General features: G+C 36.2%; 1 protein-coding gene across 1 annotated transcript in view; it reads right to left on the bottom strand.

The window, feature by feature from the left end:
* The window catches only part of HEPACAM2 (HEPACAM family member 2), a 30,937-nt gene extending 19,557 nt beyond the window's left edge, over positions 1-11,380 (bottom strand). Inside the window, exons 1-2 of the mRNA XM_011364658.1 lie at positions 11,302-11,380; positions 3,663-4,013 (exon numbers count right to left, since the gene is read on the bottom strand). Of these exons, the coding sequence (XP_011362960.1) occupies positions 3,663-4,013; positions 11,302-11,380 (430 nt within the window). The remainder of the gene's footprint in view (positions 1-3,662; positions 4,014-11,301) is intronic.
* Between the last annotated feature and the right edge of the window lie 2,971 nt (positions 11,381-14,351).

Genomic DNA, 14,351 nt, shown 5'->3' with positions numbered 1-14,351 from the left:
GGTTTTGTGACAGGGTCTGCAATATCAAGAGAGAGAGAAATTATTTTTGCCACTACGGAATTATAGCAAAAGTCTATGAGATCTCTCAAATATTAAATCCAGTGGAAATGATTCCACAGTTTCACACTTTGTGAATGTAGACAGTTGAGGCAATAATTAAAGAAGAGAATAAAAAAGTTGTGAAAAATGCAAAATGATAACATATAAACATACCATTTATCGTAGAAATAATCACATTCTGGAACTTAATCTTCAAGGATTTTCTAATGAAAACCTTCACTTAACTGCATTATAACTAATGCAGTTAGTGGTAGAAAACATCAGCTTCCTTCTTTTTTGTTTATCGTGCTTTTGCCAATGCCATAAATGTATACTCTCATAGACAAAAGTAACATGGTTGCTCCCTTCTCTTGATTTGTCCTAAGGTCTCAAGAACAGCTGTTTGAGGTGGATGTGGTGAACCTAAGCTTCTATCCACCATTTGCAAAATATCAAGATCACATATATTATACTTGTGGGGGATTGAGGAAAAGTTTTAGAGCATCATATATGTACCATTTACTTTTCCTTCTATGTAAGCAAACTAATTATTTGTTTTTATTGCTTTGCATTTGTGTTGCAATATTTGTCACTTTGACAAACCAAAGCCTACATTTCAACACTAACTCAATCTGAAAATAGGATAAAATGTGTTACTGGGATTACATCAAATTAGAAATATAAAAGACAAATCCAATAGAAATTCCAGTTGGCTACCCTGAACAAGCCCGATCCCATCTGATCTCGGAAGCTAAGCAGGGTTAGGCCTGTTTAGTGCTTGGATGGAAGACTGCCTAGGAAGACCAGGTGCTGTAGGCGTAAAATAAATAAATAAATAAAAAATAAGGAATTATAAGATGACAAGGTCCTTGCAATCTGTGAGGTCAACCAAGGGTTGCCTCACCAGAAAAAAGAAAAGAAAAGAAAATAAATTCTAGTTGGAACTGGAAGACATAGGAAAACAGTTTTAAGTCATGAGTCTGGTACACTGTAGCCACACAACAATATCTGTCAAATGAATACATTTCCAAAAATGAGTAAATATTTTCTCCTTGAGTTTTAACTCTAAAATCATTAGATAAGGGTAGAAATTATATAGGTATTCATAACCATTTTCAGCAACCTTCATTAATTTTTGAGGTTCTTGACTATGTTTGATAAAGGACAGTGATTTTCCTAGAGTTACACAGCAGTCAGTGGCAAAACGAAGAGGGCTTTAAACCTGGCAATGTCACTCCCCAGAATTTTGGAGAGAGATGCATTTGATAATTTCCTTCTTGTGCTCGCTTCAGCAGCACATACACTAAAATTGATGATTTCCTTCTGTGTATGACTACAGGGCATGGAGAGAGTGAGATGATACATAAGTGACAGGCGATTGGCTCCAATATTAAGATTTCGATTTCCTATTAAGCTTTTCATTAGGGTTGCTGTATCTTCTTACGTAAATCTGTCTCGACTTATACAGTTTCCTACACTGAAAAACGTTCATTACGGAACAAACAGACTGGAGCCTTCAGCCCAGAGGAGATAGGAAAACACGAAAGATAAGGAGAAAGCGAATTGAAGGGCGACCTGCGGGGCAGCTGAGTAGTTCTGTGGCCTCCGGCCTGTCTTGAGATGGGTGCAAACGACTGGCTTGTCCATTTAACTTAATCCTTTATTTTTTCTGGCAAGAACAGAGGATTTGGGATATCTTTTGTTTACATTATTATGATTTAAAAAGAAAAATGAGTTGTGTACATTTATTACATTGAAGAGGCTTGTATTTCAGACATGTCTATGTGTGGAAATACACATGGGATGAGGTAAGTCAAATCTGTACCATGTCGAAGGTCTTGCGTATGGGGAGAATCAATCATGAAAATAGACATTTGTATCGTAATCACACATTTGCCTAAAGTTGTGTAACTCAGATGTGGGAATTTTCTGAGAAGACTTTTTATGTGGGCACTAAACTTTTATTAAGGTTTTTTGGTTGCATTCCTCTAAACAGATGCAATTTTACTATACATTAATAGGCAATGGATGTTCTATTAAAAATTTCTGGGAGAGAGAGAATACTGCACAGGAGAATTTCATGAAAATCCTTTTAGAATTTTCTCCTCTCCCTACACTCCCCAAAAATTTACTCTTCAGACATCCGCTTCCATATCCTGTGTATTTGCTCTATAGTAGTCTCTAGTCTCCACTCATTTCCTCCGCAGATATACACTGAGTACCTACTCATGGCCAGCAACAGTTTTTAGGTGCTGAGGACAAAGCAGAACATAATACAAAGTTCCTGCTCCTGTGGACCTTGTATTCAAAGGTGGGAAAGAGAAACAAACAAATAAAAATATATAATTCGTCAGGTGGAAATAAGTGCTATGGAAAGAACTCAGAGACTTGTCTTTCTCTCTCTCTCTCTCTCTCTCTCTCTCTCTTTGTATTTGGGGGAGTGAGGTTATATTTTACATAAAGTGGTCAGAAAAGGCTCATAGATAAAGTGATATTTTGACCGATATCTAAAGGAAGTAGGAGAGGGAACCATGCTATTATCTAGGAGAATAGCGATCTAGGTGAAGGCAACAGCAAGTTCAAAGGTCCTGAAGTGTGAGTGTCTTTGGCCTGTTTTAGAAAGAGCAAGGAGACCAGTGTTGCCAGAACAGAGTTGAGTGAGGGGGAAAGAGGTAGGAGGTGGGGTCACGAAAGTGCTGGAAATGTTGGGGAGATCACGGTGGACCTGACAGGCCGTTGTTAGTACTTTGACTTTTATTGTGAGTGACACAGAAGGCTGTGGGACGATTTTAAGCTACAGGACGCAGAAGTAGAAGCCGGGAGGCTGGGGGGCAGACTATTAGGACAGTCCAGGCCAGAGCTGGTGGTGGAGTGGAGTGGGGCAGTTGTGGGGTGGTGAGAAGTGACTGAACTCTCTGTATATTTTGAAGGTGAAGCTGACAGGATTAACTCATGGACTAGATGTTGGATGTGAGAGAAAGAGGAGGTCAACAGTGACGGCAAGTTTGGCCTAAGCAATTGATGGAATGGAATTGGTATTTACTAAAACGGAGAAATATTGTTTAAAAAAAAAAAACGTTTAGAGGGAAAAAGGAGAAGTTGGGCTTTGGCATAGTATATTTAAGGTATGCCACTTATACATTTCAATAAGGAAAATAAATGTTTGAAAGTTAGCTGACTCACTCTCCCTCAGAGGACATTGCCAGAAACTTTTATTGTTCCTTAAGTATGGTTCTTGAGCAAGTCTCATCCTCCCCAAACAGTATTCCAAAATAAAAATATTCATACGACAAAAATAGGGCTCTTCTCAGGGTGTATATTGTTATAGAGAAAATAAAATTTTCTCCATTTCATTATATCAGCAACTATACTTGATAGTTTCCGGGCAAACAAATAATTTCTATTTATTGCTTGATTACCTTTAGCTGGGCACTGTGCATGTCCTTTATATGCAGGTCTCATTTAATCCTCAGAAAGCCTCACGAGGTAGATAATGTCATTTGTGCTGTGAGACACTGAACTTTGAGGATTAATTAACTGACCCAAAGTTGCAGAGCCAGGACCTAAAGCCCAGTAGTCTAATCTCCTAAGCCATTGCAAACTGCCACCTATAGTGGACTCACCGTCAACAGTGACTTGTATCTTCTGACTAGCTGATAGAGTTCCATTCCCATGAACGTTGACCTTCACGATGTAATTGCCTTCGTCAGTGAACTGCAGTGGGTTGATGAGCAGAGACGCATTGGGTGGCATCATGGTGAACTTGTGTTGGTATTCCAAGTCAGGAACCACAGACTTGTTCACAGAGCCCAGTAAGTATTTAGGCATCGTGTGGGGTCTCTCGAACAGCCATATGATCTGGATGTCTGATGCCAGAGTGTGGAATCCGTAGTGCACGGGGAGGTAGAGGGCCTGACCCCTGATGCCATGGACGGTATGTGATGGCACCACCACCTTCAGCCCTGAGCAAGCACCTGTTATAAAGGAAAGGAAAGCAGTAAAGACCCAGAGCCACATTTCACAACCTAAAGAGGCAGTGCACAGAGAACCTGATCGGGCGATAATCCCTTTCAAAGAAGAGAGGCTTCTAGGTACTGAATATTCTAGTACCGGTTACCTGTAGAGGTAAATATTTGTCTCTGAAACCTCTTGCATTTTAAAAACTCCACCCAAAGACTATATTGACTGCATGACTTCTTTAAAGGCAAGATAAAAAGGAAAAGCAGAAGTTATTATCTATGTCTGTTAAAGAATAATTGGAAAAGGAGAACTGGGAAAGAGTATTAGTTCTAAAGTCCAATGAAATCCAATGAAACCTTTGAAAAAAAAAACTTGAAATTGTGACTGTTTTAATGTCTGAATCATATCATTCCCTAATCAAACTATGTGATTCGAGAAACATTGAAGAATTACTTCCTTCCAAGAATACAGTCTTTTGAGATGACTTAAGAGTCCACTATTAGAAATAACGAATGATAAAAACTCCCTATTAGCCAACACCTTGCTAAATGCAAATATCCCAAAGAGAGTGGCTTTCAATCATTATCAGTCATCTCTCATTCCTGCCCAGAGGCAGGAATCCGGTTTGTGTGTTTTAGAAACAGCAAAAGACAGGAGCAGATGGAGCAGAGTGGAGGAGGAGCATGGTAAGGAGGCATGAGGTCAGAGCAAGGTGGCAGTGTATTAGGGTCACGGTGAGATGGGGGTGTAACTGGAGTTTTGTGAGCAGAGAAGGATATGATTGTTCTTATTTTTTTAAGGTATACTCTAGCTGCTGTGGGTCAAGAGCAGGACTAGGAGACCACTTAGGTGGTGACTGCAATAAAGTAGGCAAGAGATACTTGTGCTGTAGACCAGAGTGATAGTAAAAGGTGTTGTGAGGAAAGGCTGGTGGTGCTAACAGGATTTGATGACACATTGGGGATGGATATGAAAAACAAAAAAGAGGCAAGAATGATTCCAAGGTTTTTGACCCGATCAACTGGAAGAATGAAATTGTCCTTTATCAATGAACAACTAATAAATTAATCATGGAGATTGTCCTTTATCAACGAACAACTAATAAATTAATCGTGGAGAAGGCTGTGGAGAGAACAGGTTTTTTGGGGGAAGATCGAGAATGAGTTTTAGACATGTTCATTTTAGATGCCCATCAGACACCCAAGAAGGAATACTGAAAGGATATACCGGGCACGAAAGCCTGATTATAGTGGGTTTAAGAGGGACTGATGGTCTGGAGGGTCTTGAGCTATTTGCTCTGCCCAATCCATAGCCCTGGCTCCTGGCCTCCTGCTTGCCTGGGTTGTTTGGGTCCACATACTTGTTGCTATGTCTGCAGGTTTCTTTCTAGTTTCTGGAACTTAGAGATTTCCTTACCTTTGCCTTGAGCCATGATATATTGTTTTATTTTATCTAGCATGTCTATGTATTTGCAATTGAGAAGAGAGTCTTCCTTAGTTAAGGCTCTGATATTACCTAATTAAAATATCTTTGCTTCAAAATTCTCATTTTGAAAGGAGCAATATGGTACCTACATCGTATGAACATTTGAAATAGTGGGGGAAGGAATAGAAGGAATTTAAATACGAAGTATTTTGAATGGTGAGAGAAAAAAAGAAAGAATGGAAAAGAAATTCGAGACAGTGAGTATAGTCCACACGACTGGGGAGTTTTGCTGTGAAAGGGAGCAACAAAAACACCCCAGTTTTTCTTTCTTTTTTTCTTAAAATGGATGCTGAACAGAATGTTTCTGGCTATAGGAATGATGCACTAGAAAGAGCAATCTTGGTGAAACAGAAGATATATAGATTAAGATGGAATAAAATCCTAGATGAGAAGAGATGGAAATTTGGGCCCAAATAGAGATGTCTTACACTTGTTATTGAACGGAAGGAGTTCACCCACCTAGCCCGAGCAGAGCCTAACGCTGAACACTGAGAATTGCAATGGAGAAAGATGGGCTAGTTTATTATGAATGGCGCCACCTAGGAGAACCAGAAGGTAATGTCAAAAGCCTGAACTCCCCAGTGACATGTAGGTTACAGATTATACAGAGCAAAATCACAAGACACCTTGGGTTAGGGGTTCCGGGTTGTGTTGGGAGCTGATGGGTCGGAAGCGAGATAAGGATAATAAATAATTTCTTCAGATCTTGAAGACAGTTCTCGAGTCTGCTCTGGCGCCCCTCTATCTGGCTTCACGGAAAAGTAGCCAGAGGTTCAGTCCACCTTAGGGCTTAAGAGCTGAAACATAACTTAGGTCAAGATATTATCTTTAGCTTAACAAAAATCCATACCTTGTGACCCTTAATCAAGATATGGCCACTGTTTCTGGCTGCCTCGGGGTTAATGACTAGTAAGAGAAAGGACTCAGGCTTACAGGGCAGGCTGTGAAGAAAATGAATAGAGCGCTAGGGCTACATATGAAATCAAAATCATGCATCAGACCGGGTCTTCGGTTTTACAATTTCAATTTTCTCATATATAGAATTTACCTTCTTTGATGGCTTCCTCTTTTCATCCCTACTAAAAAAAGGATCTTTAAGCTTTATCTAAGCCTTGTTATGAAAAGCCATCAGTAGCAGGGAGGGAAAGGTAGAAAGACCTGTCGTCCGATGATTTCTCTGAAGGAACTGAAAGATGTAGGCCTGCTTCTATGAGGAATCAAGTTCTACCAATAGTATATTTCTCTCTTTCCTTCCCAGGGGAAGGTAAGAGCAAAGATTTCCATGGTTTTGGTCTTTGGCTAGCCGTTAGCAGAGCAGGGAAGTTAGAGCAAGTAACCCAGGAGAAGAAAACACAAAGAGCAAGATCAGACGTTAGAAGGAGAAGGGACATCTAGATGCTCAACTGAAACAGACAGTATGGACTGAAAGGTGACTCTGTGGGAAAAATAAATATGTGTCTTACAGCCTTTTTCGGTTCTGTGAGTATTTGTAATTGACTTATAATTTTATTATTTTTTTTTCTGATAAGGCTGTACCTGCACATTCATTTTGGTGATTTGGTCCATAACAAAGGAGTTACAAAGCCATGAGGATTTGTTTCTGTTTTCTTTTCTCGCAAGTGCAAGAATGTTAAATTTGTAGTTGTTCCTAATTTGAATCATTAGAAAAAGAAGGAACTGGTTGCTGGGAATTCTAAAGAAGAGATAAAGTGGGTTGCAGAAAAGGAGTACTTGTTTCCACAAGGAAATCATAAGCGAGAGAAGGGAAGATGAGAGAGTAAATCTAGGGCTTAAAACTGGAGATGTCTGAGACATGTGAGGCTGACAGAAGGAAACGAAGCTCTTGAAGTCAGCAGATTTATAAAGACACTGAGCATTTGGTTGGGAGACCAGTACAGGAAAAGATTCCTTAGTATATGTATTATTTGTGCAAAAAAACATGCATTTACATGTCTTTCATTGAATTGGTAATAGGAAGCCCTGACAAGTTTCTGGTAAGCAAAAAATTAAAAATTAGTTTTTTCGTACCATTCACTACTAACTTATGTAAAATGTATTTTCCACCGTATTTAGTGTATTACTCTTCTCTTTTTTACTTGAATGCATATGAAAATATTTGAAGGTTTCATCATTCCCTCCTGATCTTGAACTCCCTCATCCTATTTCTACCATATAGTCTTAAATCCATCACTTGCTAATTGTCTTTAAATAAGGAATTTTAGGAACCTATTCTCTAAACTTGCAGAGAGATTACTATATTTGATACTTTGACAATATATCAAAATCTACTGAATGTGAGGTCTTAGTAAAAGACACATACTTGAGATAAAATGGAGATTGGTCATTTTAGTGACCTTAGTAAGGTCACTTTTTATTCTCTAGACTTCAGTTTTCTCCTTTGCAAAAAGAGGGTAATATTAATGAGGTCTAAGGCCTCTCTTACTCTTTATGTTTATATGCTTGATATTCTGAGGTGCTTCTCTCAGAGGAGCAACTACCCTACATTTGAAGGTGAAAGGTCCATATTTAATTGAGAGAGGGTTCAAAATTTTTTGAAGTACTTATTGTCAGTCTATTGATATCTTTAAATGAATGGGCAATTCTGTGTTTGCTACCAAAGAATCGAGGGGGATGGTGAGGATGCACATTATCGCTTTGAGAACGCACTGGAAAAAGCTGCATGGCTGCTGACAAATCTTAGTAGTTGCCTCTGAGAGTGAGCAGTTTGGTCATTGATTTATTGGTCCATTTAATACATTTCACAGCTCGACCTAGAAACCACTGCCAGACTGAGATGTAGATCTAGATGGCCCCAATACAATTCTGGCCAGTCTGTTCTTGTTGTTGAGGGAAGTCATTGCAAAAGTTCTCATTTAGTTTTTTTTTGAAAAGGATAAGAACCCTTTCTTATCTACTTTTTTAAATAGTTGTAGTTGAAAAAGATTAATAGAGATCGTAATATTCTGAAAATGGTTGGGAGAGACTTTATTACCGTGGAGTGCTAGCATGACTAGAATAGAAATGTTGGTACTTTTGGATCTCGCATCAGAACATTGACTCTTAAGTATGAAAAGACTGATTAGAAAGTCTATGACTGAAATTAGGGGAAGCGAATTTTATTTAATAAAATATTAAATATGAATATTGCAGCCCAGGTAAAAATGAAACTACTTTAATAGAAAATGACATTTTATATGGCACTTACAGTATTGCTTAGGGAGGATGAACCAGTTCTTTGGGTCTTTTTAGAAACTGCTTCACATAATAATACCTTAAATAATATATTGACATTAATACCTCTGAATATATTCAGTGCTTATCACAGCAAATGATATGAAGTCATGCCATTTGAAATTTTTTTCAAATATGTGTATGACAGTGAGAGAAAGCACAGCTGTTACAATAGCGGTTTGCTTAGGTTGCCTATACCATTTTTAATCAGATAAATTATAAATAGCAAAAATGTCATCAAGGACTTGAATTTTCTTTACATGGTATTTTATATTAGCCCAGCCCCCTAAAATCTTTTTATTTTGCAAGAAAGACATGAATCTATTGAGATGATGTAATCGTTACTTGGAGTGAACTTTAAGGACTAGACAGATAATTGGATGCTTCCTCTACATTTTATGATCACACACTCTCTTGCCATTGCTTTATTTCCCACTACATATGTGATGAATCCATGCTGTCAAAACAACAGTTTATTAACTTAAAAAAGTTAGCTCTTTTCTAGTTGTATGAGAAAACCTAAAGGACTAAAACTATTGACTTTGGAAAGTCAACTTCCGTATGAACACATAAACTTCAATAAAATAAATGATACAAAATTGTTGAAATTTTAACTTCCTTTTGATATCACAAATATTTGAACTTAAATGAAAATTCAATTTTATTATTAGATTAACTAATACTTTTTGAGTATAACAAAGGAAAACTCATATTTTTTCACATATAAAACATTATACTAACCTGGAGAAACCTTGCTAATACAATTAATAATCTGACATCAAAGTTATAGCAATAATCACCCCTGTAGAGACTTCCTTAAATTATGTAACAGTAGCATTTTAAATGAATGTCCAGTGTTAAGGAACACCTGAAGTCATATTGTGAAATTTATCTATATTCCAGCAAAAGACTCCTAGACCAGTTTCACTGTGTCGAATATAAACATCAGACTTCGCAAAGTGACCTCTAGTTATAGCTCAAAATAGTTGGCAGCTACTTCCCCATTATCATGTATGATATTAGCAAGCATAACACAACTATTGTTGACTGAAAATAAACTCTTGCATCTTTACAGAAAGTAGAAATTATGAAGTTTTACTTTGAATAGACTTTACAAAGTACTTTTTGAGCTTCAAAATTTTAAGTTTTTTCAACAAGAAAAAACAGATAATTCAATATTCCAAAAACACCAGAAAGATTTTCACATTACCTTCTTTACAATACACTACCAATGGAAAAAAAGTAAATTTGTGTAAGAAAGAAAGAAAGTGTTAGGGGATAGTAACTGCTTTAACTACTTATGAATATATTATTTCTCTAAAGTATTTTTAAATTTCTTTTAGTCAAATTCCTCAAATGAATTATCTCTAAGTTATTCTTAAAGCCAAGTACAAAATATTACTTATGAAATGACCACAGTCCTGTTATAAATTAAGAATTATAAAATGATACACAGGATACTTTCAAGTCACGGAAAAATGAATAAAGATAAAAAGCTAGTTACAGTAATTGTTCGATTTTTCTAAAAATTAAAACTAAAAATCAATATAGGTTTGAATTTGACAATATAAACACTGGAACAATCACAACTATGGAAAACTCAAACATTTAAAAAAATTTTGCAAACTGTACATTTCAAATATGTACAACATTAGGTATAAATTTGAATAACAATCCCAGTTACAATGAAAACTATAATGAAATATATGAGTGAAAGTAAAGCTGTGAACTGCTGAAGAAGGTTAAAACTTAAATTGCTTATTTAGCTAAACTGTTCTTAAAATTTAAGAAATAAAATCTTATTTCAATTACTATCTGTTGAATGAATATAAACAAGGAAGTCATTTGACTTTTAAAACTGACAAATAGGAAGAATGAAAAAGAATATCTGGTGAAAATAATGATGACATAGAAACAGTGGGAATGTTGGAGAAAGACTCCTTTAAATTCTAAGGATAAACAGAGTGAGGAAAAAAATATTTAGGTAGAGAAGAAATTTTTAATAGGAATAGTCATTGGGCAAAGAGAAGGGTTAAAGGCATTTTGGAGAAATAATACTTTTAAAAATACATTTGTCCCTATTTTGCATAAAATATTTTTTGTCAGTTTTGAACCTCATTTTTTTCCATATTTCATAAGATATATAATTTAAAATGAAATAGAGTTAACAGTTGTCACACTATCTTTAATAAAAACAGCAGAAAACCATTTTCATAAATTGTTTTGAGTTTCACTATAAGCAGTCATAAATTCACAGCCTATATTTGCCAAAATGAAATATACTAAAGAGTATTGAACCTATATGTACTCTCTGTAAAAGGAAGAAATTCATTAGGTTTTTAGAATGTCTTAACTTTCTTAATGAGTACTATTGACAGTAATTGTTCTAAGAAAATAACCATCTATTTATTGAACCTTATTTCTCTTAAATGTTTTTGCTTCTTTGCTGGAACAAAGTGTGTTGTTTAAAGGTTCTGAGCTATTTTTCAATCATCTGAGTAAATCTACAGTCTAAAACAAACATTTACCTTAAAGCCACAATTAAAAAAAATAAAGAGCTAAAATACAATTCATACAGTGTCTTACCTAAAAGGAGGAGGTATATTTTGCACTGAAAGACCCCAACGGTGCTGCTGACAGACTCCATGAAAGCATCCTGTCCCATGTATACAGTGCCCTGTTCGTAGTGGCAACTTGGTTCATGGACCAGCAGCTGCTCGTTTATTTGCTAGGGAAATTAGCAGGGAGGTAACAGACCCTATCCTGCCTCTTGCTTCTGTGATTTGAATACAGAATGAATGTGTATACAAAGGACACAGGGAGTGGGAACACCTGTTATATGTTCTGAGAGAATACAGGACTATGACTTTCAGAACAGCTTCTTAGCAATTATCAGTAATTGTCAGTATATTTCATGAATTATTTTTAGTTATTGATAATTACATGAAAGAAAACACCTTTTTGGGTGACTTTATTGAAAAACTATGCTTTCATAATGAGAGCGTATTGTGAAATTTCCTGAAAACAAAAGCTGTTTTTCTATCATGTAAAACTATGCCATTATTTTGAAATTAAAAATTTTTTTCTATGAAAATTAAAGTATTTCATATCTGCTAAACAGTTACAAATCATCATGAAGTCACTAAGTAACATGTAAAAGTTATACCAAAGAATCAAAACACAGCACCTGATTATCTTTAAAAATGATTTTTTTAAATGTAGTATTGCCTTTTACAAATGTCTGTCATGATTTTATAGAATCTATGGATTCATGTTATTTTTAAAAACAAACCACAGGTGCGTTTCCAAGTGACATTGAATCATGGGCTGGCACAGTTATAATGAAAAGCCTATGCCAACAGCTAATATCTGAAGCCGCATTTCCACTGCTGAAGCATAGAGGAAGTGAACCAATGGCCTGGGGAAGATCTTGTCTCTACTGTGGTGTCTGGGCCGAAGCTTTTCAGCCTTCCCTCTTCACTGCCATGGCAGCGGGCATTCTGAACACTTTTGCTTAATTTACTAAGTTGTGAGTTAACCCGTTTTTCGTTTCTTGCGAGAATGCTCTAGTTTAAGCCTTCTACTATATAAAATAAAAAGTATATAACCAAATCTGCAACCAATCAAGCAAGATTCCTTGCATAAATCAATTTTAACAATAAAGGCTCACTGAATAAGTTCAGTGATAACAGGAGAAAGAAGAATATTCCTCCAGCATAATTAAAGGTGTAAAAAGGAATGGTAGTTATTTTGGAATCCGAGTTCAGAAACACTTTCTGTAATAAGGTTCCCAACTCTTCCAAAAGTGCTTCTATAGGCAAAGAAGGTGAGTGACTTTTGGAAAACCTGAGGCCTCTTCAGAGGTCATTTTACAATCTCTCTATGCTTCAGAAAAATGGCAAGATATTCCTCCCAGGTAATCACTATACCACGACTTTCTCTGTGCTATCTCTAAATCTTGCGCATATATTTATTGCAGCATTTATGTCATTAACCTCAATTAATTTTATTGCATGTTTATTTTTTCTCTGGGCTCATTGAACATAGAGACAGGTCTTATTCATTTATGAATCCTTAGCTTAACTAGTATTTTTGTTAGGTTATTTCCTAAGAAATAAACCCCACATGCTCCTTGGCTCATGTCTCCTGATTCTCAGTTCATGCTTAAGAATAGCATATAAATTTTAGTACTGGATTGCACAAAATAAAATTTGAAAAGTAATATAGAAGTTCTATATATTTCAAATGGACTCCTCACATCTTTTAAATCAATTTAATCTCCAATTGCTTTTATTAAATAAGCTCTTTCCAGTTTCAAACCCATTGCTGGTTCATGATGAAATTTTTTGGGTCCTATGAAAATGAAAGAAAGGCAATGTTGTGAGTTTTTCCTAATGTTAAATTTACTCAATTTAAAGGAGTGATTTCTATTGTTATTATTATTTTTTTTACATTCAGAAATATTCTTTCTTTTCTAACATAGGTCATAACATAAATTCTGAATAAATAACTGGCAAATAATATTACCAATAAATAAATTATTGGTAAATAAATGACAAAATGAATCATAGCTACGATCTTTTCACATCAAGGCATGCATTAAAAAAATAACAATATGTGTGGCACATGGTGGTAAAGTGCTATCTGGCATAACCATGACGATCGCCCTCTAGTGGCAGGTGCTAGGCATAAACTCTTACCTGTGGGAGTAATTTCTGAATTCGGGATGTTTACACAGGAAGCCTTACAGGTAGTGTTAAAATATAATTTCAACTGTTGTAAATTTTTACATAATTGTTAAAAGTGGTTTAAAGTGTTTTATGATTATAAGAAATTTTCCACCTTTAATATCTCACATTTCACCTGTAACCCATTGGGGAACTCTGCTCTATCATATTATTCAAGAGCCTGTTTATTGCTCTTTGTTACATTTGCATTTATAATGAAAAAGCCGATGAATCTAAAGCAATCATATCCACGGTGATTAAATTTAACGCAATGCAAGGAGCCACTGGGGGTAGTCTGTATGAGTGTGTGTGTGTGCGTGCGAGAGAGAGAGAGATATTGATAGATGGTAGGGTGGTGGTGCAGGACTTTTTGTCACCTCTCAAGTCCCACTATAGTTTACTGTCTAGTTTTTATAAGTTGTAAGTAAGTCTGGTATTGCTTTATAAAGCAAACAGTTTGCTACACATATTTCAAACATCCACATTATTTAATTACTAGTAGCATGTGATTATTTGCAATAGTAGGAACAACTGGGAAGGAGAGGTGGTGAAATGCCAAGTCAACATAGAACAGTGGGGACTAAGCAGAACTAGGGAAAGAAAGCACTGTCTTATGGTATAATTAGATAGATCTTAGGAAAGATTACAGTTTACAGGGAGGAAGGAGTTGTCTGCTAGAGGAAGTCATAGCAACTGCCTATGCCTGTGCTGATGTTCACTTCTATGTCTTTATGTCTACAATGCTGCCTCCCAGAAGCCTAGATCTACTGACACGGCTGCTAAATGACTATGCAGCAATGTCTTCCTTCCTGGGTCCTTCTCCAGGTCACAGTTTTATCTTCAGCAGGTGTTCTGTTTTCTGTTACTGCTTGCCCAGGAAGTGTAATTCTATTATCTGGGAAAGGTCAC

This window comes from Pteropus vampyrus, unplaced genomic scaffold (genome assembly GCF_000151845.1).
Source record: "Pteropus vampyrus isolate Shadow unplaced genomic scaffold, Pvam_2.0 Scaffold4, whole genome shotgun sequence".
Taxonomy (NCBI): domain Eukaryota; kingdom Metazoa; phylum Chordata; class Mammalia; order Chiroptera; family Pteropodidae; genus Pteropus; species Pteropus vampyrus.
Note: the sequence above shows the minus strand (reverse complement) of the source record. Positions and strands in the feature narration are given on the sequence as shown.